At 21.1% G+C, this 18,451-nt stretch overlaps 3 protein-coding genes across 3 annotated transcripts; all 3 read left to right on the top strand.

Annotated features, from left to right (window-relative positions):
- The first annotated feature begins 145 nt into the window (after positions 1 to 145).
- LOC122497965 (rho crystallin-like) lies at positions 146 to 4,636 on the top strand. The gene is made up of 6 exons (XM_043605408.1): positions 146 to 403; positions 506 to 682; positions 3,587 to 3,706; positions 3,841 to 4,218; positions 4,346 to 4,488; positions 4,582 to 4,636. The coding sequence occupies exons 1-6, from the start codon at positions 296 to 298 to the stop codon at positions 4,622 to 4,624; spliced, it is 969 nt and encodes a 322-aa protein (XP_043461343.1). The 5' UTR covers positions 146 to 295; the 3' UTR covers positions 4,625 to 4,636.
- Positions 4,637 to 7,279: 2,643 nt separating this feature from the next.
- LOC122497963 (aldo-keto reductase family 1 member B1-like) lies at positions 7,280 to 12,247 on the top strand. Its single transcript, XM_043605406.1, has 6 exons — positions 7,280 to 7,440; positions 7,697 to 7,864; positions 8,025 to 8,141; positions 8,389 to 8,799; positions 11,852 to 12,000; positions 12,087 to 12,247. The coding sequence occupies exons 1-6, from the start codon at positions 7,312 to 7,314 to the stop codon at positions 12,127 to 12,129; spliced, it is 1,017 nt and encodes a 338-aa protein (XP_043461341.1). The 5' UTR covers positions 7,280 to 7,311; the 3' UTR covers positions 12,130 to 12,247.
- Positions 12,248 to 12,648: 401 nt separating this feature from the next.
- Positions 12,649 to 18,428, top strand: LOC122497964 (aldo-keto reductase family 1 member B1-like). The gene is made up of 6 exons (XM_043605407.1): positions 12,649 to 12,738; positions 12,846 to 13,013; positions 13,075 to 13,191; positions 13,338 to 13,748; positions 17,940 to 18,088; positions 18,199 to 18,428. The coding sequence occupies exons 1-6, from the start codon at positions 12,664 to 12,666 to the stop codon at positions 18,239 to 18,241; spliced, it is 963 nt and encodes a 320-aa protein (XP_043461342.1). The 5' UTR covers positions 12,649 to 12,663; the 3' UTR covers positions 18,242 to 18,428.
- Positions 18,429 to 18,451: the final 23 nt, after the last annotated feature.

Below are 18,451 nucleotides of genomic sequence, written 5' to 3'. Positions count from 1 at the left end.
ATTTTATGTTTATTTTTGTTAATTTTGATTTATAATTGAGAATTATATTTTAATTTCGATTCTATAATTGAGAATGAAGTAATGACATCACTTATTTTGTGATTAAACAAAACATTGTAGCTATTTGATTTGAAGGTGACAAGTGTATTAAACCTTAATTTTATTAAAGTCTCTCTTTAGTTTCACGACAGTCAGGAAAAATTGCGGAAATCAAAAAAGAAGGAGGAAAAGAAGAATTGAGTTCAATAAATAAACGAGAGTGTAGAAATTAATTACTATTTAATTCCAACTGAAAATGTCAATTCTCACTAAAGAAAGTACTACGAAATTGAGATACAATGAGATGAAAATGCCAATTATTGGATTTGATAGCACATTTCATAGGATATGTGTAAGAGATAGTGTAAGTCATTTTTTTTCCCGAATGTTTATGAATTTTATTCAACAAAAGGATTTGTTTCGAATAAATTTGTTATTTAAATAAATAAACTAATTAGAATAATAGTTTCAGGATATCGATGACAAAGTAAGAGAAGCTTTATCAGAAGCAATTAATGCCGGATATAGGCTTGTATTTTGTGATCCATTTGTTAAGGGAAATGAAAGAGCAGTTGGAGCAGCTTTAAAGGAAAAATTCCAAGACAAAAGAGTCGAGAGGGAGGAACTTTTCATCGTAACGAAGGTAATATTTTTTCAAATAAATCAAACGTTTTTGCGTTTATAAAAAAATTTTACATTCAAATGAATAAATAAAATCATCAAATTATTCACAAATTATTCTCATAAATTATTATTCAATGATTTTCAATAAATAATAAAATTTTTTACAGGGATTCAATTATTCTCATAAATACATAATAAAACTCATCGCAGACTTTCAATTATTTTTAATTTTTAATACAATTTTAATGGAATTCCTCGAAAAATGTAATTATACTTAAAAATTTTATTAAAATTCATCAAAGAAATTCAATTATTTTAAAAACTTTCGCTACAATTTAAGTATTATTTTCAATACATTTTTAATTAAATTTCTTTAAAAAATTGAATTATTTTCATAAATAATGAAATTCTTTGTAACAATAAAAATTTTTTCAAAATAATTTTCATAAAATTCTTCGTAGAAATTTAATCAATTTTAAAAATTTGTCAAAATTCAATTGTTTTCAATGTCTACTATTTACATAAAATTTTACAAAAGAATTCAATTATTTAAAAAGAAATTTTAATAAAATTCGTCTCAAGAATTCAATTATTTCCAAAATTAAGAGATTTAAATTATTTAAAAATTTTGTTAGTAAAATTCTTTATGAAAATTCAATTAGGTACAAATGATTGCAGAAATTCAATTATTTTTAAAAATTTTAATAAAATTCTTGGCAAAATTTTAATTATTTTCAAAAACTTTCCTCTATTCAATGATTTTTAATATTTACTACTTTAATAAAAATTCCTAAAAGAATTCAATTAGTTAAAACAAATTTTAAGAAAATTCTACGCAAATATTTAATTATTTTCATAAATGATAAAAATTTCACAGGAATTCAATTATTTAAAAATTATTTTCACATATTATTCAATTATTTTAAAAAATAAAAACATTTTTTCCAGAGATTCAATTATTTTCATAAATAATATAACTCAATGCTGAATTTCAATTATTTTTTTTAATACAATAATTTTAATGGAATTCCTCGAAAAAGTTATTATTCTTAAAAATTTTATTAAAAATTCACCAACGAAATTTAATTACCTTTGTTACAATTTATTTATTAGAATTTGTTTTAAATAAATTTTTAATTAAACTTTTTTAAAGAATAAAATTATTTTCAAAAATTTTAATGCAATTCTTTGCGTAACAAATCAATTCTTTTCAACATAATTTTAATAAAATTCTTCTCGAAAATTCAATTATGTTCAAAATTTTTTAAAAAATTCTCGTCAAAATTTCAATTATCTTTATAAATAATAAAATTTTTCTCCGAAATTCAATTATTTTAAAAACTTTTAATAAAATTCTTGGCAGAATTTCAATTATTTTTTATTTTTAATACAATTTTAATCAAATTCGTCGAAAAATGTAATTATGCTTAAAAATTTTATTAAAATTCAGCAAAGAAATTCAATTACTTTACAAAATTTTGCTACAATTTAAGTATTATTTTCTATACATTTTTAATTAAATTTCTTCAAAAAAATTGAATTATTTTCATAAATAATGAAACTTTTTGTAACAATAAAATTTTTTTAAAAATAATTTTCATAAAATTCTTCGTAGGAATTTAATTAATTTCAAAAATTTAGCAAAATTCAATTATTTTCAATGTCTACTGTTTCAATAAAATTTCACAAAAGAATTCAATTATTTAAAAAGAAATTTTAATAAAATTCGTCTCAAGAATTCAATTATTTCCAAAATTATTATAATTCTTCGCAAAAATCCAATTATGTTAAAAAATTTACAAAAATTCTCGTCAAAATTTCAATTATCTTTATAAAAAATAAAATTCCTCTTGGAAATTCAATTATTTTCAAAAATTATAATAAAATTCTTGACAGAATTTCAATTATTTTTAATACAATTTTCATCAAAATTCTCGAAAAATGAAATTATTCTTTAAAATTTTATTAAAATTTTTCAAGAGAATTAAATTATTTAAAAATTTTGTTGATAAAATTCTGTACGAAAATTTAATTTTAAGAATCATTTAATTATTTGATAAAATATTTATTTTTGTAGTTAAATAATAATTGAATTCTTGTAGAATTCTCTAATAAATACTGATTTAATAATGAATTTCAGTTAAAATTTTAGATTATAATTGAATATTGAAAGCATTATAGCGTCGATTTTTAGAAATAATTGAATTTTCAAAAGGTTTCAAATTAAAATCTTTGAAAATTTGAACTTTTCATACTTTTAATTAAGAATTCTGTAGAATTAATTTTTTTTCAAAAAGTTTAATGGAATTTTTTTTAATTATTTAATGTTTTTAATTTCTAATATATTTAATTGAGGAATGTCAGAATAATCGAAATTTCATAAAATTAAATTGTAAACAAAAGAATTTGAAAATTCTCTAAGAACTTTTTCAAAAATTATTAAAGAAAAATTGACCTAAAGAAGAATTTTAGTTGAAAATTCTAGAAATGAATAATCGTAATAATGAAAATAATTTTTGAAGAAGTTACAGTAACAAAGTAGCAAGTTTCAATTATTTTAAAACATGAAGAAGGCGATCACTCCGAGTCGAAGACTCGTAGTGATCGATATCTTCATGTTTTATAATAATATTCTTATAAGTTATTAAATTTCAAATTTTTGAAAATTTTAATTTCTATATGAAAAAATAATAATGATTAAATATTTATTTAAAAATGAAGTTGTTGAATTAAAAAAATACTAAAACAATTTTTTTTCTCTTTTCAAATAAATCAAAACATTTTGACTCTATAAAAAAATATCACCTCGTACATTAAAATAAATAAATAAAATCAGCTGAATAAATAGAATTAAAACAAAGAATTAAAAAAAAGTAGAAAAAAACTTAAATTAAAAATAAAATACAGGTTTAAAAAATTACAGGTTTACATGGATTTAACCTATACACCTGGCTTTGTAGAAACTTCGGTTAAAAAATCACTGGAAGCTTTGGGTTTGGATTATCTGGATATGATCCTACTTTTCTGTTCTGTATACAGTGAGGTAAGTATTTTAAATTCAAAATTTCCACTAAAACAAATTTAATTTCTATAATTCGTATAATTTTCGTTACTTTATTAGGACCTTTTATTAACATTATTAATATATCAATTATTTAATGTTAATTTTTAATTTAGACTAAACCATATGGACCAGATTATACAGAGGCATGGAGGGGAATGCAAAATTGTTATTACAAAAAATATACAAGATCACTTGGATTGTGTAATTTCTCGTCAAATAAAATAGAACGTATTTTAAAATTAGCGGCAATTAAACCAAGTGCCAATCTAATGGAGTGCAATATTTTTAGGAATTGCAAAGAACTGCGTAAATATTTGAAAAAACATAAAATTGTTTTACTCTCGAATGATTTATATGGATCGGTTGGTATTGCGACAATTGATCCAGGAAGAGAATCACCTGACAAAGTACATCTCAATCAATTAATTCCAATTAAGGAGTTGATGGAAAAATATAACAAGACTGCATGTCAGATAGCCATTAGATATCTCGTGAGAAATTTACCAATTTTGCCATAATTAGAAAATTTATTATAAATTCTTCAGTACATATTTAATATTATAATCTAAATTTCCATTTCATAAAATGGCATTAAAGCAAAAAATTTTTTTTTTCTAGATTGAAACCGATACAATTCCACTGATAAAATCCGGATTGGACACAAGTATTCAGGCAAATATAGATGTATTCGATTTTAATATAGAAAAAAGTGAAATGAAAATTCTCAGTTCGATTGATAATGGAACGTATGATCCAAATTTGTAAGTAGAAAGAAATTTTATTTTTTTTTTGTAAATATTTTCGAAAAGAAACAAATTTTTTTTTCTTTTTTATGTACTTGGATTCTCTTTCAGGAAACTATATAACAGATACCCGGAAGACTATGCTTATATATAGATTTATCTGATTTCAAGATTTCAATTTTATGAATTTTATCAATTCATGCGATAATTTAAATTAAATACTGACGATGAATTATTTCGCAGTTTTTAAATTATTTTAACACTGTATGCGAATAAATAATTTCGAATTTTAATACACTTTTTTTGTTTTTATTTTTTTTTCTTTTAAATCTCTTATTATTTTTTTCTTTGTATTATTATTATTTATTTATTTATTTATTTTTTGTTGACAATTATTTTACGTTCATTAATACAAAATTGATAATAAATAAAAGAAATAAAAAAAAGTTCTCAATCATTATTTATTATTTTTTCTATTTTATTATTATTCAGGGTTGCCACAGGTCAGGGAAGTCAGGGAATTCAGGGAAAAGTCAGGGATTTTTAGTAAAAGTACTGAAAAAAATTGAATTTTAAAAATTCATGAAAAAACTCTGAATTTTGATGTTTTTTTTTGTTTGCCTCGTAAACTATGAAATTACCACGAATTTTAATACAAAACCTTGAATTTTTTCTATTTCAGACAATAATTTCCTTTTTAAATAACTTAATTTTACAAGAACTATCATAAAATTTTGACCTATAAATTATTTAATGAATCATTTTTACAATTTTCATAAATACTAGATTGATAAAAGAATTTTAGTTAAAAATACTAAAAAAATTGTATTTTGGAAAAGTTACAAATAATTCCAGAAATCCAATTATTTTCAAAAGTAATAAAATTTTTCACAGAAATTCAATTATATTCAAAAATTTTTAAAAATTCTGTTCATTTCAATTATATTTTTAAAAATAATAAAATTCTTCTCCAAAATTCAACTATGTTCAAAAATTTTTTTTAATTTCTCGTCAAAATTTCAATTATCTTTATAAATAATACAATTCTTCTACGAAATTCAATTATTTTTAAAAACTTTAATAAAATTCTTGTTAAAATTTCACAGAAATTCAATAATTTACAAGATTTTTAATTAATTTCTTCGAAATAAATCAATTATTTTCATAAATAATATAATTTTCACAGGAATTCTATTTAATGTAAAAAATTTCAAAACATTTTTCGAAAAATATCAATTATTTAAGAAGAATTTTATAAAATTCGTCGCAGGAATTCAATTGTTTAGAAAAAAATTTAACAAAGTTCTTTTCAAGAATTCAATTATTTTTAGAAATAGTAAAATTCTTCACCGAAATTCAATTATTTTTGTAAACTTGAATAAAGTTCGTTGGAAGAATTAAATTATTTTCAAAAGGAATAAAATTCTTTGCAAAAATTCAATTATGTTCAAAAATTAAAAAAAAATTCTTGTCAAAATTTTGAATTATCTTTATAAATAATAAAATTCTTTAATATTCAATTATTTAAAATTTTTTTTTTTTAAATTCTTGTCAAAATTTTAATTATTATTATAAATAATAAAATTCTTTATCAAAATTCAATTATTTTTAAAAACTTGAATAAAATTCATGTTAAAATTTCACAGGAATTCAATAATTTATAAAATTTGTAATTAATTTCTTAGTAATAAATCAATTATTTTAGAAAAATTTTAATAAAATTTTTGGGAAAAGTTTTAATTATTTTCATATAAATAATAAAACTTACCGCAGGATTTTAATTAATTTTTGATACAATATTTTAATAAAATTCCTCGATAAATGTAATTAGATACTCTTCAAAATTTCATTAAAATTTGTCAAAATAATTGAATTATTAAAAAATTTGTTGATAAAATTCTTTATGAGAATTCAATTTTAACAAACATTCAATTATTCAATAAATTATTTATTTTTTAATTTAAAATAATTGAATTCTTTTAGAATTTTCTAATAAAAATTGATTAAAAAATGAATTACCGAATAATTGATTTATTATTTATGAAAATAATTTAATTATTGCAACGAATTTTATTACAATTTTTTCAAATAATTGAATTTTTTGAGAAAATTTACTACTTTTTAAAATCAATTGAATTCTTGCGAAGGATTTTATTAGAATTTTTGTAAATAATAGAATTTTTTTTTAAAAATTTCATGGTAATTTAATTTATAACAAACAAATTATTGTTGAATTTCAAAAAGGTTTAAATTTGAATTTTTTGAAAATCTTTATTTCTATGAAAAACTAATAATAATTAAATATTTATTTGAAATAAATCTTGATGTTTTCGAATAATTTGACAATTAAAGAAATTTGTAAATAAATGTAATAGAACATTTTTTTGAATTTCTAATTATTTTTAGAGTGAATCAGAATATTTTTTAGGGTCAGGGAAAAAGTGAGAATTTTGTCTGGAAATCAGGGAAAAGTCAGGGAAAAATAAAATTAAATATTTGTGGCAACCCTGTTTTTATTATTATTTATTTTTTGTTGACAATTATTTTACATTCATTATTTCAAAATTGATGATAAATAAAAAAAAAGAAAAAATTTTCTCAATCATTATTTAATAGTTTTTATTTCTAGTATAATTTTCAGTTGTGCGTAAACTTATTGAAAAATTAAAATTTTTCATTAACTGAGAAAAGAAAATTGACTATCTTGAATAGATAAGAATATATGCTTATTGGATTATTTCTTATTAATGCATTAAAATTGTATCTAATACCAATGATTAGGTTTTTAAAAAAGTTGGGATCACGCGCAGACTCAAGAGGTATATAAACGGAATAATAAATATGGTGACAACGAATACAAAAGTTGTTTATGTGTCGAAACGACAGATAAAAAAAAAGAAAATGTTTACAGTCACTTTAAATAATGGCTTGAAATGCCCTATTATTGGACTCGGTACCTGTACTTATACGGTATAAGTTATTCTTTTAATTAATCATTTTAATTTCTTTTAATTTATTTTAATTTGTTAAAGAAAATTAATTTAAAATTTAAAAATGAATTTTTAAAAAAGTTGATAATTATTAAAAATATTTTAAGAATAAATGAGATTAAAAAATTAAACAAACAAATTAATAATTAATTAATTGAATTAAAAAATTATTAATCAATAGAAAAAATTTCAATTTTAATGAAAAAGAAATTAAAATAAATTTTTTTTGTTTGAAGGACAATCAAGAACTTGTGGCAAAATCAGTTCGAGAAGCTATTGATGCTGGTTATCGGCATATTGATTCGGCTTTTATTTATCATAATGAAGAGGAAGTTGGAAGCGCTATTCGAGAAAAAATTGCTGAGGGTGCTGTTAAGCGAGAAGAACTTTTCATTACAACAAAGGTAATTTATAATAATAATAATAATAATAATAATAATAATAATAATAATAATTCATAATAATAATTAGTAATAATAATTAATAATAATAATTATTGTTCAAATAATTTTACGTCGAAAGAGTAATTTTAATTATTAAATTCTAACAAAAAATAATTTTTAGTTATGGAATACGTCACACAAAGAAGGACAAGTTGTTCCAGCTTGTAAACTATCATTGAAAAATTTGGGTCTGGATTATGTGGATTTATTTTTGATGCACTGGCCAACTGCATATACAGTAAGAATCAAAAAATGAAAATTAACTTATTTTTATTATTTATTAAAATTATAAAAATTATAATAATCAATTTGCCTGTTTATTTATTAATTTATTGCTATCAATCAATTTACTAAAGGCGAATTGTAAATTTATTGACAAGAAAAATTAATAAATTGAAATTTAGTGAGAAAAACTAATAAATTAAAATTTAGTGAGAAAAACTAATAAAATAAAATTTAGTGAAAAAAAAAAAATTTTTTTTCAGTACGATGGAGTGCATCACTATCACACAGTGGACGCAAATGGAAAATCTCTAATCGAAAATACAGATTATTTGGAGACCTGGCGAGGAATGGAGGAATGTGTGAGACTTGGTTTAACGAAAAGTATTGGCGTGAGTAATTGTAATTCAGAGCAAGTTGGACGAATTTTATCCGTCGCAAAAATTAAACCAGTCATCAATCAAGTCGAATGTCACATAAATTTGAATCAAAAGAAATTGAGATCATTTTGCGAAGAGAGAGGAGTGAAAATTACCGCTCACAGTCCATTGGGATCGCCAAAAAGATCTTGGGCAAAACCTGGTGATCATCAGGTATCGCTCAAGCATCCCGTGATTCTTAAAATTGCCAAAAAATACAAGAAAACTCCAGCTCAAGTAATCATTCGATTCATGGTGAGAATTTATTTAACAAAAAAATTTTTTAACGATAATTCTATTCTTAAAATAATAATAAAAAATAATACCCATAAATTAATAGATAGCAATGGATTAATTCTTTTTAACTAAAAAATTATATTAAATTTTTTAGTTTTTTTATTTTTAAATATTTTTTTATTTCTAAAAGAATTATAATTTTTATTTTCTTTTTAATTTTTAAAAATTATTTTATTGCAAAATATTTATTTTTTTTTATTTTTTGCTTTTTTGTTTCTAAAAGTATTTTACTATTTTCAAGAATTCAACACAAAATTCCCCTTTTTTCCCGGCTTTGTCCTAATTTTTCCCGGTTTTTTTTTCTCATCAAATTTAAATTTATTTGATTTCGAACATAAATAAATCTACAAATGGCTTCACAAATTTTTATGAATAATTAAATTCTTTTGATGAGTTTCTTTAAATTTTTTGAAAATAATGTTTTTTTTTACTAATTTTAATTAAAAACTTGGAAAATAATTGAATTAAACAAAGAATTTTTTCAATTTTTTAAAAATAATCTTGTCTGTTTATAATTATAATTGAAAATTTGATTATTTAATTTTATTAAAATTATATTGATAATAATTGAATTTATTCAAAGAATTTTACTATTTGTATTTATATAAAAGTAATTGAATCCTTCCAAAGAATGTTAGGTATTATTTATCAAAATAATTCAATTCTTGCGAAGAATTTTATTAAAATTTTTGAAAATAATAAGCAGTAATAATTAATTATTTACTTAATAACTAATAAAAATTTAATTTGCTCGAGAAATAAATAAGTATTATTTATTTGAACATTCAGAAATTTAAATTATAAAAATTTAAGAGAAGTTTAATAATTGTAAATTGTAATCATTGAATAATAATATAATTTTTATAAGCAAAAAATTGATTTAAAACTTTAAGAGGGACTTTATATTTTAAAAATAAAATTATAATTACGGCCACTAACTTCCCTTGATTATTTTTATTTTCGAAAAATTTAAATAAAATTCTTTAAAAGAATTCAATTAATTTTAATAGAAAGTAATGACATTTCAATTATTTAAAAAAATTTCAATTATTTGTTTACAAAAATTCAATTATCTTGAAACAATGGAATTGAAATTTTTCAAAAATCTTATTTTTCAGAATTTTCAAAAATACTTTGCGAAAATTCAATTTTATTAAAAAACTAGCAAAAGTTACGCGCGAAACGAGATTTTCGATTTATTATTGTTATGCAAATTACAAAATTTTTTATTTTTAAATATAAATTTTTAAAATAATTTCATAATTAAAATTCTAAAAATTCACCTATTAAGCACAAAATTAATTATTTCTGTTCATATTTTAAAAAATTTTAATAAAATGTCACGAAAGAATTCAATTATTTTCTAAAATTTTAATAAATCCTTCTAAACAATTCAATTACTTTTTTAAATAGTAAAATCTTTACAAAAATTCAATTATTTTCAAAACAATTTTATTTAAATTTATTCTTTGGAAGAATTCAATTTTTAAAAAAAATTTTAACACATTTCGAAGTAATTCAATTTTTTTCTAAAATTTTAATAAATCCTTCGAAAAAATTCAATTATTTTTATAAATAGTAAAATTCTTCGCAAGAATTCAATTAATTTTGTAAATAGTAAAATTCTTTGCAGGATTTCAATTATTTTCAAAACAATTTTAATTGAATTCCTCGGATGAATTCAAATATTTTTAAATATTTTCATAAATTTCAATTATTTTCAAAAATTTCCATAAAATTCAATTTCAACAAGAACTTAAAATTCTCTAAAAATAATTCAATTATTTTTTTTAATTCATTATTATATTTGAACAAGAGGGATCAAGCATGCAAACACATGTTTTTTCCTTCCTTTTCTTTTTTTCCGTTTGTAATTCTTATAATTAACAACATGTTCTTTTTCTTTTTTATATGTGTCTTTGTTGACAATTTCAGATGTGTTTTTTTAAATTATATATTCAGTAATTTTCCACTAAGAAACCTTCTTGTTTAAAATTACATTACATGTCACATGAAAATTAATGAAAGCGTGAATGCCAATGAGACGATAATGAAAAATATGTTCATTACATTATTTTTGACTTATTAATTATCAAAAATAAATTACATTTAATTATAATTTATTATTTATTTGTTATTTTGTTTCTAATAGTTTTCTAGTCAAAATTAATTAATATTATTTTCATGTCATTAACATTCAAAAATTCAATTATTCAGAAGAATTCTCCACAAAATCACTATTTTTCTAAATTTATTCAGGGAAATCAGGAAAAAGTCAGAAAATTTTGTCAAAAGTGCTGGAATAATATTCAATTTCAAGAATTCATAAGAAAATTCTGAATGTTATTCTTCAGGATTGAAAAGATTTTATATATTTCAAACTCTTCCTGTTTTTAACAATAATTAGACTTTACAGATTTAAAATTGATTTTCTTAAATAATTTAATTTTTGAAAAACTATCGAGAAAAAATTATTTTTTATTAATTATTTTGGAATAATTTTTTATTTAAAAATTAAAAAAATAATTGAATTTTATGAAATTTGTATTTAAAATTTTTTTTATAAATAATATAAATAAGTAGTAAATGTCACGCCCGCCAAACAAAGTATTTAATTTATTAGTATTATTATCATTACTCAAAAGAAATTCGATTATCTTTACAAAATTTCAATAAAAAATTCTTCGAAAAATTTATGAAAAATTACAAAAATGTTATCTTTTGAAATTATTAAATTTTTTAAATATATTCGTCAAAAAAATTGAAAGAATTCAATTATTTTCTTCTTGTGGTGAATTCAATTATTTTGAATAATAATTCTTCATAACAATTTAATTATTTCTTAAAATTTTAATAAATTCTTCGAAAAATTTCAATTATTTTTATAAATAGTAAAATTCTTCGCAATAATTCAATTATGTTTATAAATAGTAAAATCCTTTGCAAAATTTTTTAGTTTTCTTATTTTCAGATATTTTATGCTTAAAAAAGCGTATATTTTTACTTTCAGATTGACAATGGAATTATTGTCATTCCAAAGTCAAGTTCGAAAAATCGAATTATTGAGAATATTCAGGTCTTCGATTTTCATCTCAGTCTGGAGGAAATCAATGAAATTGACAAATTAGATATGGGAGCTCGCATTTGTCCTGCACTTCAGTAAATAAATTTTTTATTCCTTATAATATTTATATTGTACTTCAAAATATTTCGAAATTATGGAATAAAAACATTTTATTTTTCAGACGAAACGATCATCCGGATTATCCATTTAATATCGAATTCTAAATTGAGGATAAACGCTCAGAAAAAATGTTATATAATTTAATTTGACTATTTTCGCACATTTTTGGTAAACGATAATTATTGTGGATATTAAATAAAATCTATTTTTCAAAAGTAAAAATTTAGCTTTGAAAATATTTCTTTTTGATATTAATAGTAATTTTAATATAATATTCTTTTTATTATTTTATTTATTTTTGAGTATTTTAATGTTCCTTTATCTTAATATTCCTTTATTTTAATATTCTTTTATTTTAATATTCTTTTTATTTTAAATATCCGTTTATCATTACTTTTTATTTCATTTCAATAAAACTTTGTAAAGTTTTATCTGTAGACAGAATTCGTAATTGTTTAATGAAAGATAAATGAAGAAGTAAGAGAAAAAAAATTAATAGATTAAAGACTGAACATGCAATGATTGTAATTCAAGGTCAGTGTGTGATTGCGTGTAAGTACAGAATCGAGTGAACGTGCAATCAATTCCAGTTTATGTAATATAAACTAGTCATTTTATTTTAGTCATTTGACTAAAGAATGGCAGCCGACAAAGTAACATTAAATAATGGAGTAAAATGTCCAGTTCTTGGATTAGGAACCTGGCAATCCAATGTAAGTTGAGAAAAATCTATTTAATATTTCCTCTAATTTATTAATATTAAATATTTAAAATTCAAAAATGAATTCAATAAAATTGTAATAGAGAAATTTTTTTATAGGACAATCCGGGAATAGTGGAACAAGCGATTCGTGATGCAATAGATGTGGGTTATCGGCACTTTGATTGTGCTTTCATTTACGGCAATGAGAGAGAAATTGGAAAGGCAATTAGGGAAAAAATTGCCGAAGGCGTTGTGAAACGAGAGGATTTGTTCATTGTCACTAAGGTTAGAGACAAAAATTATTATTTTCATTTCAACGAAACAAAAAAAAAATTTATTTTTCCAGCTCTGGAACGATTCTCACAGAAAGGAAAAAGTAATATCAACTTGTAAAAAGTCTTTGAAAAATTTTGGACTCGATTATGTTGATTTATACTTAATTCATTGGCCCACTGCATATAAAGTAAGTTACTTAATACTAATTAAGTAAAATTTCAAAAAATTAAGTTTCAAAAAAGTTACGTAAAATTAAAAAAAATATATATATACCTAAAATTAAAAGAAAATATTTTTTATTATAAAAATACAAAATTCTTCCCATTTTTTCAGGGTTTAGGAGAAGGTTTACTTGGATTTGTCGACGAAAAGGGTAATTCATTAGAAGACGATGTGGATTATTTGGATACTTGGAAACAAATGGAGGAATGTTATAAACTTGGTCTGACAAAAAGTATTGGATTAAGTAATTTTAATTCTCAACAAATTGAACGAGTTTTATCGATTGCCAAAATTAAACCAGTAATGAATCAAGTTGAATGTCATCCGAATTTGAATCAAAAGAAATTGAGGGATTTTTGTAAAGAGAGAGGAATTGTAATTACAGCCTACAGTCCACTTGGTTCGCCAAAAAGATCATGGGTGAAACCCGACGATCCTCAAGTTGCTATCGAGCATCCAAAAATAATTAAAATCGGAAAAAAATATCAAAAAAGCCCCGCACAAATAGTTTTGAGATATTTGGTGAGGAATTTTTTCGAATTGTTTTATTAAACTAGTATTAATTTTAATTTAGTATAATTTTAACTTAGTAATACTTTATATATACTTTATAATAATCGTAAGTTTCCTTTCCGTTAGCAAATTCTCTGCATTCATTTATTTGTTTTGAAAATTAATTTTTGTGGGTTATTCTCATTTTTTTAATGTCAAAAAAAAACCCAAATAACTCGTTTTATTCACTTCACAAAATTGACAAAAATTCCATTCCATATTTTTTATTTTCCTGACTTTTTCCTAATTTTCATGAAAATTATTTACTTTTTTCTTATCCTGCTAGTAAATTAAATTCCTGCTACGAATTTTATTATTCATGAAAGAATTTAAAATATATAAAAAATAATTTAATTCTTGCGAAGAATTTTATAAAAATTTTTAAATAATTTATTTCTTTTGAATAATTAATTTTATGCAAATTCTAATTTAAATAATTGAATTGATGAAAATTTTTATTATTCATGAAAAGAATTGAATTCTTACGAAAATTTTAACAAACCATTTTTTAAATAATTGAATTCTGTTTGGAAATTTTATGAAAATAGTAGATATTGAAAATCATTGAATTGCGAAAAGTTTTTAAAGATAATTAAATTTTACAAAGTATTCTATTAAAAAATTTGGCAATAATTAAATGTCTGTGGGAAATTTTATTAAATTTTTTTTGAAAATAATTGAATTCCTAAAAAACATTTTATCATTTATGAAAATAATTGAATTCTTTCGAACGATTTATTAGAATTTTTTAAAATAATGGAATTTCCAAGAAGAAATTTATTACTTTTAAAAATAATTGAATTATTGTGACGAATATTGTTCTTTATGAAAATAATTGAATTTTGAAAAGAATTTAATTAAAATACATCAAAATAATTGAATTTTCCGGAGTAATTTTCTTATTTATCGACATAATAATTGAATTCTTTCGAAAAAGTATTTGTGTAAATAATTGAATTCTTAGAAAAAATTTAATTAAAATTTAAAAAAATAATTTAATTATTTCAAAAAAATTTAATTAAAATTGTATTTAAAGCAATTAATTTTTTTCGAACAATTTTATTAAATTTTTGAAAATAATTATTCAATCCCTCCAAAAAATATTAAAAAAACATTTTTTTAAATAATTGATTTTTTCGAAAAATTGAAATTAAGTTTTTAAGAATAATAACATTTTTTGAGCAATTCCTGTAAAATTGTATTAAAAATAATTGAAATCCTGCTGTGAATTTTATTATTTATGAAAATAATAATTGAATAGTTTCGAAGAATTTTATTTTAATTCTAAAAAATAATTGAATTACAGAGAAGAATTTTATTATTTTTGAAAATAATTGAATTATTGCGGAAAAGTTTATTAAAATGTTTAAATTAAATTTTATTATTTATTAGTTTAAATAATTGAATTCTTGTGAAAAACTTTATTTGTGAAAATAACTGAATTTTTCGATTATTAATTTAGAATAGCAATAAAAATAATTGAAATTCTTCGCCGAGTTTTATTATTTATGAAAATAATTAAATTCATGCTTAGAATTGAGGCCTTGGATCCAATAACTCGCCCGACGCTCGAACGATTTCCCTATTGGTAGTCAAGACCGTCAAAATAACTAAAAAAGTAAAAGTCGGTAATTTTAATTTTAAAACATACTACCATATAGAGAATAAAAATGCGCAACTTTTTTTTCTTTGAAATTTTTTTGTAGGATTTTTATTTTTAATAATAATGGCCAAAAACTGAATATTTTTTATTCCGTAATTTCATTGAATTTTGGAACATAAATCGTCGTATCTCATACAAATCTGTATGAAATCAATTCAAATTTGGAATACTTACGCATTTGGATCTACCAACGACGATAAGTTGATTAAAATTTGAAAAAAATGTTATTGTTGAGTTATTTGTTAATGCAAATGTGGACCTGTCGGTAAGTGCGATTTCTCAACTTCAGTGAAATAAAGTCTGTGGGGAACTTTCGAGTTGAGAGAACTTCCAGTGACAAATTTGTTAATTAATATCTGAAGAAGTTTTCTGGAAATTTTCAAGCCATTTTGTTAACAATTTTAAGAGATATAATCCTTTTCCGAAAACGTAATTTGCACGTCAGCGCCGTACTCACAGCAGACAGCGCGCCGTGCATGACAACGTTTGGAACAAGTGGAATATTATACTGTCTTGTTTACAAATCTATCGATTTTTGAGGTTAAAAATCAGCCGGCTTTTTTAATTAGTGATTTTTTTATTATATTTATGTTTAAATGTGATTTTTATTGACATTTATACTGAAACAAATCTATTTTCAATTATGTTGAAAAATAATTCTATTGAAAAAGGTAGAAAAAGGTCAAGAGATGAAAGTGCTTGGAAAGACAACAAAAGGAAAGCAGCTAGAAATATGGTAAATTTATTATTTTTAATTTGTAGATAATCACTGAGAAATCGACTAATTGTTTTTATTATCGGTATCTCAAATAGAAATGTAAATTAATCAATAGAGGAATATTAGTCATTAATATTTTTATATGTGACTTTGATGATATAATTAAATTGACTTTCCAGTGTTTATTTATTTATTACTACCATTACCTTTTTCTACCTTTTTCAGTAGAATTATTTTTCAACATAATTGAAAATAGATTTGTTTCAGTATAAATGTCAATAAAAATCACATTTAAACATAAATATAATAAAAAAATCACTAATTAAAAAAGCCGGCTGATTTTTAACCTCAAAAATCGATAGATTTGTAAACAAGACAGTATAATATTCCACTTGTTCCAAACGTTGTCATGCACGGCGCGCTGTCTGCTGTGAGTACGGCGCTGACGTGCAAATTACGTTTTCGGAAAAGGATTATATCTCTTAAAATTGTTAACAAAATGGCTTGAAAATTTCCAGAAAACTTCTTCAGATATTAATTAACAAATTTGTCACTGGAAGTTCTCTCAACTCGAAAGTTCCCCACAGACTTTATTTCACTGAAGTTGAGAAATCGCACTTACCGACAGGTCCACATTTGCATTAACAAATAACTCAACAATAACATTTTTTTCAAATTTTAATCAACTTATCGTCGTTGGTAGATCCAAATGCGTAAGTATTCCAAATTTGAATTGATTTCATACAGATTTGTATGAGATACGACGATTTATGTTCCAAAATTCAATGAAATTACGGAATAAAAAATATTCAGTTTTTGGCCATTATTATTAAAAATAAAAATCCTACAAAAAAATTTCAAAGAAAAAAAAGTTGCGCATTTTTATTCTCTATATGGTAGTATGTTTTAAAATTAAAATTACCGACTTTTACTTTTTTAGTTATTTTGACGGTCTTGACTACCAATAGGGAAATCGTTCGAGCGTCGGGCGAGTTATTGGATCCAAGGCCTCAATTTAATCAAAAAATTTTTAAAAAAATTGAATTTTCATGAAAAATTTTATTATTAGTGAAAGTAATTGAATTATTGAGAAAAATAAATTGCATAAAATTTTGTTAAATAATTGATTTTTTCGAAATTTTTTTAAAAATTAGCGAATTAAAAGTAGTGGAAATTCTCTAAAAAAAATATTATTTATATTCTTTGTTCAGAAAGTTAAATATAAAATAAATTTTTTACCTTCTCTATTCTTCAGAATAATTAAAATTTTTAATTTAATTTAATTTATTTATTATTATTATTATTATTATTATTTATTTATTTATTTTTATTTATTTTTATTTAATTTTTTTATTTAAATTTTTAATTTAGTTATCAAATAACAATTTTTGCGAAATTTAATTTTCCCTGTACAAGAAAGTTTAATTATTTTCAATTTTGAAAATAGGATGTCAAATTTGAAATTAGTATCAAAATTAGTTAAAGATTTTTTATGTATAGATACTTTAAAGTTTAAAAAAATAATATAATTTTAAAATTTAATTCTAATTAGTTTTTCAGTTATGTGTCATAATAAGTATTTCTTTAAAAATTATTTAAATTAAATTGACTTGAATTTTTTTTGTCCCAAGTACAGGTCAAAAACGAAAATCGCGGAAAATATTTATTTCTCCGATTTTAAATTGAAAAAAAAATTATTTTGATACTTAAAATTTTAATTAAATTTAATAATTTTCTTTTCAAAATATCAAAATTGATTTTAAAAAAATTCTTTATTTAGATTGACATTGGAACCGTTCCTGTTCCCAAGTCCACCTCAAAATCGAGAATAGCGGAAAATATTCAACTCTTTGATTTTAAATTGACAAGTGAGGAAATTAAGGAAATTGATAAACTAGATTCAGGATTGCGTATATGCCCAGCAGTGGAGTAAGTTTACACATTAAATTAATTAAAATAATTATTTCTACTTTTGATACAGTAATATTATTAATACTTAATAATATTAATTAAATTAATTTAAACCATTTTTATTACAGATTGAAGAACCACAAGAATTATCCGTTTAACATTGAATTTTAAAGAAGAAGAAAATTACAAGACAAGAGAAGGAAATAGAAAAACTAGAATTTAATTAGAAGAAAATTAAGTAATTTTAATATGAATTTGTGTAATAAATTATGTACTTTGTAAAAAATTTCGGTATTCCATACTTTATATAGTTTTTGGAAAAATTGTTAATTATTCAATAAATAGAAAAAGGGGAAAAGATTTTTTGTTGTTATTTTGAAA

Source organism: Leptopilina heterotoma, unplaced genomic scaffold (assembly GCF_015476425.1).
Source record: "Leptopilina heterotoma isolate Lh14 unplaced genomic scaffold, ASM1547642v1 Lhet_14, whole genome shotgun sequence".
NCBI classification, from domain to species: Eukaryota; Metazoa; Arthropoda; class Insecta; order Hymenoptera; family Figitidae; genus Leptopilina; species Leptopilina heterotoma.
Note: the sequence above shows the minus strand (reverse complement) of the source record. Positions and strands in the feature narration are given on the sequence as shown.

Bases quoted from the DNA above. Each gene is read 5' to 3' on its own strand.
- LOC122497965 (XM_043605408.1), top strand. From the start codon at position 296: ATGTCAATTCTCACTAAAGAAAGTACTACGAAATTGAGATACAATGAG. The intron at 404-505 runs GTAAGTCATTTT...TTAGAATAATAG, and splicing joins GGATATGTGTAAGAGATAGT to TTTCAGGATATCGATGACAA. The intron at 4,489-4,581 runs GTAAGTAGAAAG...ATTCTCTTTCAG, and splicing joins GGAACGTATGATCCAAATTT to GAAACTATATAACAGATACC.
- LOC122497963 (XM_043605406.1), top strand. From the start codon at position 7,312: ATGGTGACAACGAATACAAAAGTTGTTTATGTGTCGAAACGACAGATA. The intron at 7,865-8,024 runs GTAATTTATAAT...AATAATTTTTAG, and splicing joins AACTTTTCATTACAACAAAG to TTATGGAATACGTCACACAA. The intron at 8,800-11,851 runs GTGAGAATTTAT...TTTTACTTTCAG, and splicing joins AAGTAATCATTCGATTCATG to ATTGACAATGGAATTATTGT.
- LOC122497964 (XM_043605407.1), top strand. From the start codon at position 12,664: ATGGCAGCCGACAAAGTAACATTAAATAATGGAGTAAAATGTCCAGTT. The intron at 12,739-12,845 runs GTAAGTTGAGAA...ATTTTTTTATAG, and splicing joins TAGGAACCTGGCAATCCAAT to GACAATCCGGGAATAGTGGA. The intron at 13,014-13,074 runs GTTAGAGACAAA...TTATTTTTCCAG, and splicing joins ATTTGTTCATTGTCACTAAG to CTCTGGAACGATTCTCACAG.